The 9,867-nt window shown below is 42.2% G+C and overlaps 2 protein-coding genes across 3 annotated transcripts; both read left to right on the top strand.

The window, feature by feature from the left end:
• Positions 1 to 3,731: 3,731 nt before the first annotated feature.
• LOC114799589 (mitogen-activated protein kinase kinase kinase kinase 1-like) lies at positions 3,732 to 6,386 on the top strand. 2 transcript variants are annotated; one of them, XM_028996368.1, is made up of 7 exons: positions 3,732 to 3,782; positions 3,961 to 4,023; positions 4,308 to 4,389; positions 4,473 to 4,664; positions 4,754 to 5,209; positions 5,452 to 5,565; positions 6,046 to 6,386. In XM_028996368.1, the coding sequence occupies exons 1-5, from the start codon at positions 3,739 to 3,741 to the stop codon at positions 5,057 to 5,059; spliced, it is 687 nt and encodes a 228-aa protein (XP_028852201.1). In that variant the 5' UTR covers positions 3,732 to 3,738; the 3' UTR covers positions 5,060 to 5,209; positions 5,452 to 5,565; positions 6,046 to 6,386. The 2 variants fall into 2 exon arrangements, with proteins under 2 accessions (XP_028852201.1, XP_028852200.1); XM_028996367.1 differs by having other exon boundaries at positions 5,447 to 5,565.
• LOC114799609 (calmodulin-regulated spectrin-associated protein 1-B-like) lies at positions 5,298 to 8,095 on the top strand. Its single transcript, XM_028996395.1, has 4 exons — positions 5,298 to 5,392; positions 7,256 to 7,344; positions 7,445 to 7,563; positions 7,668 to 8,095. Exons 1-4 carry the CDS (start codon positions 5,298 to 5,300, stop codon positions 7,968 to 7,970), a joined length of 606 nt encoding a protein of 201 aa, XP_028852228.1. The 3' UTR covers positions 7,971 to 8,095.
• The last annotated feature ends 1,772 nt before the right edge of the window (positions 8,096 to 9,867 follow it).

Genomic DNA, 9,867 nt, shown 5'->3' with positions numbered 1-9,867 from the left:
TAAAACAAACAGAATCTGTGCAGTAAAGTGTCTTCTAAAGTGTGGGCCCTGCCTAGGGCACCAAACAGCCAAGGACACTGGATAAAATTAGACATTACAGCCACAATAAACCAACATACTTTAGAATCAAAAGTAAAATTATTTGAAGGCAAATACTTTATACTTGAAGTTGATCTTTATCGTCATTTCAGCTGCATACATGACAGTACATAGTGAAACAAAACAATGTTTCTCCAGAACCTGGTGCTACATGTCACATTTAAACAACGTTACATTTACATTTAAAGCTTTTGGCAGACGCCCTTATCCAGAGCGACTTACAACGTGCTTTCATGTTACCATCGATGAAGTGATCAATTCTGGTTCACTAGGACCCCAACTATGAATACAATCTTTTTATTCACTCGGTTGTACATAAGACAGACAACAAGAAGGGGCCAAGACAGAGAAGAGTCTAGATGAATGTCTTCCTTTTACCTTCAGAGATGGAGGGACCAGGTGAGCAGTACTGGAGGCTCGGAGTATACGAGGTGCAGTGTGAGGTGTAATAAGGGCTGTGAGGTAGGATGGTGCTACTCCATGTTTGGCTTTGTAGGCCAGCATCAGTATTTTGAACCTGATGCGTGCAGCTACTGGGAGCCAGTGGAGGGAACGTAGCAGAGGGGCGGTGTGGGAGAACTTGGGAAGGTTGAAGATCAGTTGTGCTGCTGCATTTTGTATTAGTTGTAGAGGTCAGATGGTATATAGAGGTAGACCAGCTAGAAGGGTGTTACAGTAATCCAGTCGTGAGATTACTAAGGACTGAACCAGTATCTGGGTGGCCTGGGTTGACAGATAAGGGTGGATTCGTCTGATGTTACATCCAGTCCAGAGTAAAAAGTCCCTAAGTGTTCCGGTGTCTGATGGCCTGTGGGATGAATGTCTTGCTCAGGGACACAGTGGTAGTAAGTGGGATTTGAATCTGGGTCTTCTCGTTCATAGGCGAGTGTGTTACCTACTCGGGTGTTATGTTACCTACTCGGGTGTTAACACATCCTCTAACCTCTGACTCTTTCCTGACCACTAACTCTCTCCTCTCCTCACTTTGCCTTTCTACGGATCATCTCTGTCCTAACCAAAAATCTTCTATGCAAATTCTCCACTAACCTCACCTCTGCTAAAACTGCTTTCTACATAGCAAAGTTGGAAGCCTCACACATTGTTTGGAGCACTTCACAACTGTTATAACCTCAGATTTAAAAAAAAAAAAGGTTCTTATTCTCAACATTATTTTTAAAGTAGGAAATGTGTCTGGTCAATAACATGAAAAGTTGGGAGTGTATATATATATATTACATGTATAATTTAAATATCCATTAATCTGAGTGTCTTTAAACACATTTCTTTCACTGTGTTATAAAACATAATTTTATTTTGGCATAAAATAAATTATTTGTGTGTGTTTGATTTATTTGAAACTGTGAAATTGTCCTTCCACGGTTACACACTGATTGGTTATTGTGTTTAAACGTTAAAGATGAGAGGAATTTACTGTTTATTACACTAATAAAAATTGTGTTTCTTCTCATACATTATTACTAATATCAAAGGGAACTTTTACTTATTACATTAAAATTCAGAACAAATAGGAAAAGCACTCATGTAAATAACAATATCCCTATTTTATTGCGAGTAGTGTATATATATATCCGTCATGACCCCAGCGCCTGGTTTTATTCATCGACTGTCATGATAAAACTGTGTCAGCAGAGGGCGCTAAAGCACAAGTTCTAATTTGACGGTTAAGTAAAAAGTGGACTGAAGATGCTAAATGGACAAAATTATTTGATTAAAAACAACACCGCCAACATGACATGACAGGTTACCATGACTACTGTACACAAAACACAGAGTCCTGTATTCAGTGCCTCAAAACACAGAGACTCGGTTCGTCTTGGAGTTTGGCGTTTTGTCGACTTTACTGCGAAAGAGAAGGACGCTGGAGCGACATAGTCATCGCGGCTACTGTGCGATGCACCAGACGAGGTGAGAATTAATTTACACTTGAATTAATTTACACTTGAATCCTGTTTTATTTTACTACAAAAAAGGGGAGTCGCTAGTTAGCAATGCTACAACTAACTAACTAGCCACACAGACATTGGACTCTCGCTCGACATAACCTGTCTGTGTAAATATGAAGGTTTTGCTCACTTTTCTTCTTCTCTTTACCTCAGAGCAGAACGGAACACCACCGACCGCCAGAGGGCGTCAGCGGAGCAGCACCAGCAGGTCAGTCTGTTCATGGCTTCATGATCATATTTTATTCTGCGGACTTGAACAAAGTTTTTGGGCTGCTTATGAATGTTAAAAGGTTCGCACCAGTGGAATTTACAATCAGCACAAATTTCACCAAACATATTGAGAGATTGGGGCATGGGAGACATTGTGAAATCCTCTAATTGACCATCTTGCAAACTTTAGAAATGTGCTTGTTTTGCATGTCCACACATTGTTAAAAATCAGAGATGTTAAAGCTGTCACTGTACTATTTTTCTACAGCCAGCAGTTGAAGCAGCTCTGCAGCGGAGGGAGAAGATGACCACCAACAACATGGAAATTCTTCAGATCCTGGGGACAGGATCATTTGGCAGAGTGTGGAAGGTAATTTAAAGTAGTGCAATATGTGTGTGTGTGTGTGCAGTGTGTGTTATAAGATGGTATGTGATCTTTATTTACTTTACTTTTTATTTTGCAGGTTAAGAATAAAGAAACACAGGAGCTTTTAGCTGTGAAGATGATTCGGTTTCCAGGAAAGAACCCAGAACGGCGCTTGCAAGAGACCCACATTCTGGAGCGATGCCATCATCCCAATATTGTGGGATTCAAAGACAGCTTCATAGTGTAAGCAAAATACAGAGGGAGGGAGGGAGAGAAATGGGTGAAGTGATGGAGAAATGTAACGAGTGATGTAGGTGGCTGGTTTACATCTGAAGATAAATGAAATCATTGTTTTGTTATTATAGAAACAATCTCCTGTGGATCTGCATGGAGTACTGCGAGGGCTCCATCAAACATCTTTACAAAGGTACTGCAGCACTTATGTGCATATGATGTGTGTTAACATGACTGTGGAGTTTTCATTGTGTGATCTACTGTCCTACTCATCCTGATTACTGCTTATTGTTTGTACTGATAGAAGCTGGTGCCTTTAGTGACCACCAAATAGCATTTGTGTGCAGAGAGACACTGAAGGTAAGTGCACATGAACACTCGCACTCAACAGACATTCATCTGGTTTTCAGTGTTTGATTAACAGTGTGTGTTTCAGGGACTCGCTTATCTGCACCAAATGAAGGTGATCCACAGCGACGTGAAAGGCGACAACATCATGGTTGGCAGGCAGGGTGCAATAAAAATTGGTGAGTATTGCCCTGGTCCTCCAATTCCAATGACCCTGCCAGAGAGAAGAACTTATGTAAAGTGAGTGTAATGTTCTCTCATTTCTTTCTACAGGTGACTTGGGATCAGGAATCAACTTCAGCGACATGGACAGAAGAAGAAATGTCTCTGGTACTCCCCACTGGTGAGTCCTCCTGAGAGGAAGGAACTACTGAGTGTGTTGGTCTCTTTTCCAGACCTCGTGTGTTTATATGTTTGTGATTGTATAGGATGGCCCCGGAGGTGATTGTCGCCGTGACCAAAGGACCCTTCAACTTTCTCTGTGACATCTGGTCACTGGGCATCACTGCTATTGAAATGGCAGAAAAGAAACCTCCCAATACCGATATGAAGGTCGACAGGTAAAATCAAGCCCTTAACCCACCCCACACACATGTGCGCGTATTCTATCTTATTAACACACATAACACACACTGAGTAACACTTGCATTCAAGTCACACATTCACATTAACACAAGTGTCACGTGAAAAAAGTCCCTGTCGGTGGCTCATTTCATGTTCATGTGTTTTTCCTTAAAGGCTTTTTGCAGAAATATCATCTGAACACTTTAAGCCACCAACACTAAAGGCCGAAAAATATAGGTGAGTTTGTCCATCATGAACCCTGTTGATCATTAGTGATAGAATCCCTGCTCCTACAAAATGGGCTCTCGTACACATATAACATGCAATTGCTTATTAACATTTCTTGTTAACAGACACACACACTGGGTTTTGTACTTTTATTTATTTTCCTTTACAGCTCATGTTCAAATTTAACTGAGAGTCTGAATATCGACCTCTTTGGTCAGCAAAGAGGCCAAAAAGAGGCTCGTCGTGTCTACATGTATGTATGTGTAAGATAACATTGACTTCTCTCTCATCAGGTCCGAGATGTTCGCCAGCTTTCTTAAAGCCTGCCTGAAGAAGAAAGCTCAGAACAGACCCAGTGCAGAGGAGCTGCTCTCAGTAAGATTTCCCTCATGTGATCACAGCAGCACAGTCTGAGTGTAACAGTGACGATATTCCTCACATTTTCTGTGTCTGTGCAGCACACATTTGTGGCTCAGTCACACTTATCCTGCAGTCTCCTGCTGGAGCTGCTTGATTGGCTGAAGCAGGACCCCCACCCACCGGCCTCCCTAGAAGTCGATCGGCCAGAAAACCAGCCCCCAGACCAGAAGGAGGAGGAGGGCAAGGACTGCAGCCGCCCACAGGACAGCAGAAACGATGTCAACTTGGAGGTAAAGACAGTGTTGTGTCCCTGTCCCTAACTCTTTCTGCTGTGATTATTTGGAGCAGGACTGACTCTATTTCTTGGTGTGTTTTGCAGGATGCCTCCAGAGATGCTGAGCCTGGAATCGTTTCAGATGTGGACCTGGACAGTCCTTCACGGTTGGAGTCTCCTCAGCAGCAGGAACCACAAGTCACCCCAAAAGAAGGACAAGAAGATCCTGCGAGACAGCTGCCCTGCTCCAGTGACCCTCCAGCACAACATGAAGAACTGGTTTACAGGCCACCTTGCGCAGTGCCGGCTGAGCGTCCACGCCGCCGCCACCGCTTCCGCAAGCGCCTGACACGTTTCTTAAATTATATTCCAAAATGTTTCCGCCGCCTCTCTTGTTACCGAAATAACTAACGATGCTTCTTATGTTTACAGAGGAGACAGAAAAATTAGCATGAAAATATGTAAATGTAAATATGATCATTTTTTGTGTTTTTTTTTCAAGCAGCTGTGACGTCAACCAGAAGTTCAACTTAAAATCTTCACCTGATAAAACCATCACTGGTGAGAATATTTTACGTGTAACATAAAAATACATTCAGCAAGGAATAAACCTCAAACTCTTACACACATTCAGTAATCCTGTAGCCTCATGGTGGCGCTGCTGGATAAGATGAAGGAGGAGGAGAGGCAGCTTGGGACTGAGAGACACTCAGCAGGACAACATGGGGTTTCATTTGGTTCTCAGTAGGAATTAATACAGTGTTCATAGTAATAGTGTTTTCTGTCATCATTTCCAAGAAAAGCAGGCAGACAGTCATTCCCGAGGACCAGGAGGAGGAGGAGAGGCAGATTGGGACTGAGAGCCACTCACCAGAACAACATGGGGTGGCATTTGGCCTGCTGACTAAAACTAACAGGTAAATTTCCCGTCATGTCCCTCCCCAAACTCTTTCTGCCGTGATGTTTCCCCTACAAAACAAACGTATATTGCTATACGCTAGAATTTTTATTGCAATAAATTGGTATATATATTTCACTATATGAGAAACTTCCCCATATATTTGCAATGCCGTTTTCAATATATAATCTCATTTAATATTGTACATTTTTCAGTATATATAATAATATATTACATAGTATAACAATGTATTTATTCAATATATGAAAACAGCAATAATTGCAGTATTTTCAGTATTTTTATATATTGTCATATATCCTATTTCATACATTTATATATTGCTTACATATAAAATATATTATTATAGAATATATCAACATATTACTTTGTACAATTCACAGTATATGAATACACACAAAATTGATTGTCACATAATATTTTGAGAAATATAGTTTTGTTGCGGAGGGGTTCTGATTTTATTTCTGGCTGTGTGTTGCAGGATGTACCCAGAAACCCCTACACCTCTGTTTACTCGGTGCGCCCCAACACTGGCACAAGTCAGCACTCCAGCAGTGGACAAAGAATACCTCTGCTCTGTTTGCACTGTCTAAAGATTGCAAATAATTGTAAAGTGTTCTTATTAATCTTTTAATTTCATTGTATTTAAATGTATATTTTATTTATAAGTATATTTTTGCTGTATATTCAATCGATCTTATTAAAACTCTATATAGTTCTGTATTGAATTTCCCTTTCTGACAATTATTTCACATTTTTTTCAGTGTTATTACCCACATAATGTAATTTGAAATTGTGTAATAAATTGTTCTTCCACTGTTACATACTGACTGGTTATTGTGTATGTGGCTCTGTTAAGATAAGGTAAGATAAGATAAGATGATCCTTTATTAGTCCAATTTACATTGTCATGGCAGGAAGTGGACAGTACAAGCAGCAACAGACAACAGCACGGCCTGTATAATATAAATGTTCACTGTACAAACAAGCAAATAAATAGTCCTAGAATAGTATAAAACAGTGAATGTGAGTGGTAAAAATATGTGTGTATATACATTTATTTTTTGCAAGATGTTACATATGTACAAAGTAGGTAGATACAGAAGAATTGCAGTTAAGAGAAGTGGAGATGGTGTACTGGTTGTGTAGGTAGATATAGACATATTGCAGTTAAGAGAAGTGGAGATGGTGTACTGGTTGTGTAGGTAGATATAGACATATTGCAGTTAAGAGAAGTGGAGATGGTGTACTGGTTGTGTAGGTAGATATAGACATATTGCAGTTAAGAGAGATGGAGATGGTGTATTGGATGTGTGTTTGTGTGGTCAGCTGTTGTAGAGCCTGACAGCAGTTGGCAGGAAAGGACTTCTGAATCTCTCCATCCCACATCGTTGGTGCCACAGCTTGCCACTGAAGGAGCTGCTCAGTCCTGTCAGGGTCTCCTGCATGGGGTGGGAGATGTTGCCCAGCAGGGATGATAGCTTAGCCACCTCCACTGGGTCCAGAGGGCATCCTAAAACAGAGCTAGCCCTCCGGATCAGCCTGTTCAGCCTCTTTCTGTCCCCAGCAGAGATGCTACCTCCCCAGCAGACCACACCATAAAAGATGGCTGAGGCCACAACAGAGTCATAAAAGAGTCTTCAAGAGTGAGCTCTTCACCCCAAAAGACCTGAGTCTTTCCCTGGCTTTAGCCGCAACTCCAGCCGGACAACTGAGAGGGACTGGGACAATGGCTCAACTGCGTCTTCCATAACTTCCACCTCCATGGCTGAATATACTGGTAAAAGCTCAATCAAAGGCTCCTCACTCGTAACGACTGATGGTGTTTTTTTTGTTTTGTTTTTTTTAATGCGTGCACCCTCCCCACTTTCTCTCTTTAGGTCCAAAACTTTTCAAGGAACCAAGTGCAAAATCAAACAAGCCAATCATTCACAATGCCATCTCTCATTGCTGTTTGGCTGGGAAAGTAAATGAAGCTCAGAAAAACTCAATCCTCGAGGTGAGTTGTCACTTGCATCCCACTTGCACCCACCATTAAAGCGTTAGTTTTCAATTAAATGCTGCTTAACGCATTTGTCACAGAAGGGTTGTTTTTCTCTGTAGGAGCTAGAAAAGTGTGAATCAAACCACCTTATGATCCTGTTCCGTGATGGTGGCTGTCAGTTCCGAGCTCTCTACTCCTACTTCCCTGACACGGAAGAGATCCAGAAGTTGACAGGCACCGGGCCCAAGAACATCAGCAAAAAAATGATTGACAAGCTGTACAAGTACAGCTCAGACCGCAAGCAGTTCACAGTCATCCCTGCCAAAACGGTGTCTGTCAGCGTGGATGCCCTCACCATCCACAACCACCTGTGGCAGGTCAAGAGACCGGCTGGGCCCAAGAAGAATATGAGTGGGAAATGAGTTGAGAGGAGATGAAGGATGTTTGGACCTGTGCCCTGCAAAAAACTATTTTGAACAAAAACAAATTCTAAAAAGTGGTGTGAGCTGGACTGACTCTTTGGTTGCTTGAGTGAATGGACCTCCTGGCTCTTGATCTTGTAAAAAAACACAATGAAGACCATGTGGTGTGGGAGAAGAGAATAGAGTGTGTAGAAAAAACTCTTTCTCCCTCCACACAAAGCACTGTATTCAACCACTCCAATTTGATGTTACCTGGCAGAAAGAGGCATGGCACAATAGAGGTTAAAAATGAACAGTTTCTAATTTATTAACACCGGTAAATAATTATTGTAGTTACATGTGAATATTGAATGTAAAAAGGTACCAAGGTTACAGAGAAAGTAAACATGAGAAGAAAGAGTAAAGAGGGAGAAGAGAAAGAGAGGGGAAGATAAAGGTCTCAGAAGCCTTCCGGCTTCCGAGGGAAACCCCCCTGAGCAAGATAGCTCAGAGCGGTCTCATTTTCCACATGTCAGCAGACTTTTATACCCCTGGCCTACAGGAAGTTGTCACTGGCCTACAGGAAGTTGTCACTGACCAATCAGAACCTGTTGTTTCTGATGTCACGCCCCCGGTGCCTCCCATTTGGGGAAGACAAAGAGGGTGGGCGGTCCTGATGGCTGATACTTCGCACGTTGATGTCGGACAAAAGGCATGTAAAAACCGGGGTGTCGAATCTTCACCCACAACCGTCGACACAGGAATGTCACACCTCCCCCTGCAGACATCTGTTATGCAAGACAAAGCAGGCTCCCGTGATGTCCATTCTTACAATCTGATGAATCATTAAGGGTTTGTTTATTGATGCAAACTGGTGCAGCATGTGGTGGTGATGAAGAAGGTGATTATTTTAATATTTTTTTTATTGTAAATGTGGTATATTTCTTGGTACTTGAAGTATTTATTGGTTTTGGCACTGGTGTCTCCCTCTTCGTCTCTTCTGCCGCAGCCCACCCTCTCGTCTTCAAGGCTTTGTCGAATGTCCTGGTTTGTTTTTGTTGAAACAGAGGGCTTGTGTCTTTTCTGGACTACACTGAGCCTGCAGGGCCTGGACTCACCTTCTGCTCTTGGTCCTCAGATCAAGTCAAAATCTTCTCCAAGGGTGGAAGTAGCCTAGTGGGTAACACACTCGCCTATGAACCAGAAGACCCGGGTTCGAATCCCACTTACTACCATTGTGTCCCTGAGCAAGACACTTAACCCTAAATTGCTCCAGGGAGACTGTCCCTGTAATACTGATTGTAAGTCGCTCTGGATAAGGGCGTCTGATAAATGCTGTAAATGTAAATGTTGTCAGAAACAAATCAAAAAGTATTGCCAACTTGCCTCACTGTCTCCCCAAACGTGCTGCTCAGATATGTCTGCTGCGTCTTTGGGGCGAGCCTCAGACGTCCGTACGCTGGCCTTCACACGTCATGGTACTTGACTATTGTCATCTTCATGGAACGCTTTAAGAAGCTCATCAGCCGTAGAGCAGCTGTAGAGAACTGATGGTCCTGTTGACAATATGCTCTGTTACCCATGTCTGTCTTTCTCTCTGTCACTTTCTTTCTTTTTATGATTTCCTTCCTACTCCTTCACGAATCGGATGTTACTGCTAATCTTGTTTCTCCACTGGTCACTTTGTCCTGTGAAGTGGTCAACTTCATCCCCCATTGTCCTCGTGCTGTACCAAGCAGTGCAAGCAGAAGACGCCTGCTCTCTTAAACTCTCTCTCCCTTCCACCCTCATCCCTGCAAAGAGCAGCGTGCTCTGTTTCAAAGAGTGTGTCGCTGTAAGCCATTTGAATGACAGTATTTAATATATACATGAATGGAAAACATATTTGCAATTGTTGTGTAATTATTTTACAGATGAC

This window comes from Denticeps clupeoides, chromosome 11, assembly GCF_900700375.1.
Source record: "Denticeps clupeoides chromosome 11, fDenClu1.1, whole genome shotgun sequence".
Taxonomy (NCBI): domain Eukaryota; kingdom Metazoa; phylum Chordata; class Actinopteri; order Clupeiformes; family Denticipitidae; genus Denticeps; species Denticeps clupeoides.
This window is presented reverse-complemented; position numbering and strand designations above follow the sequence as displayed.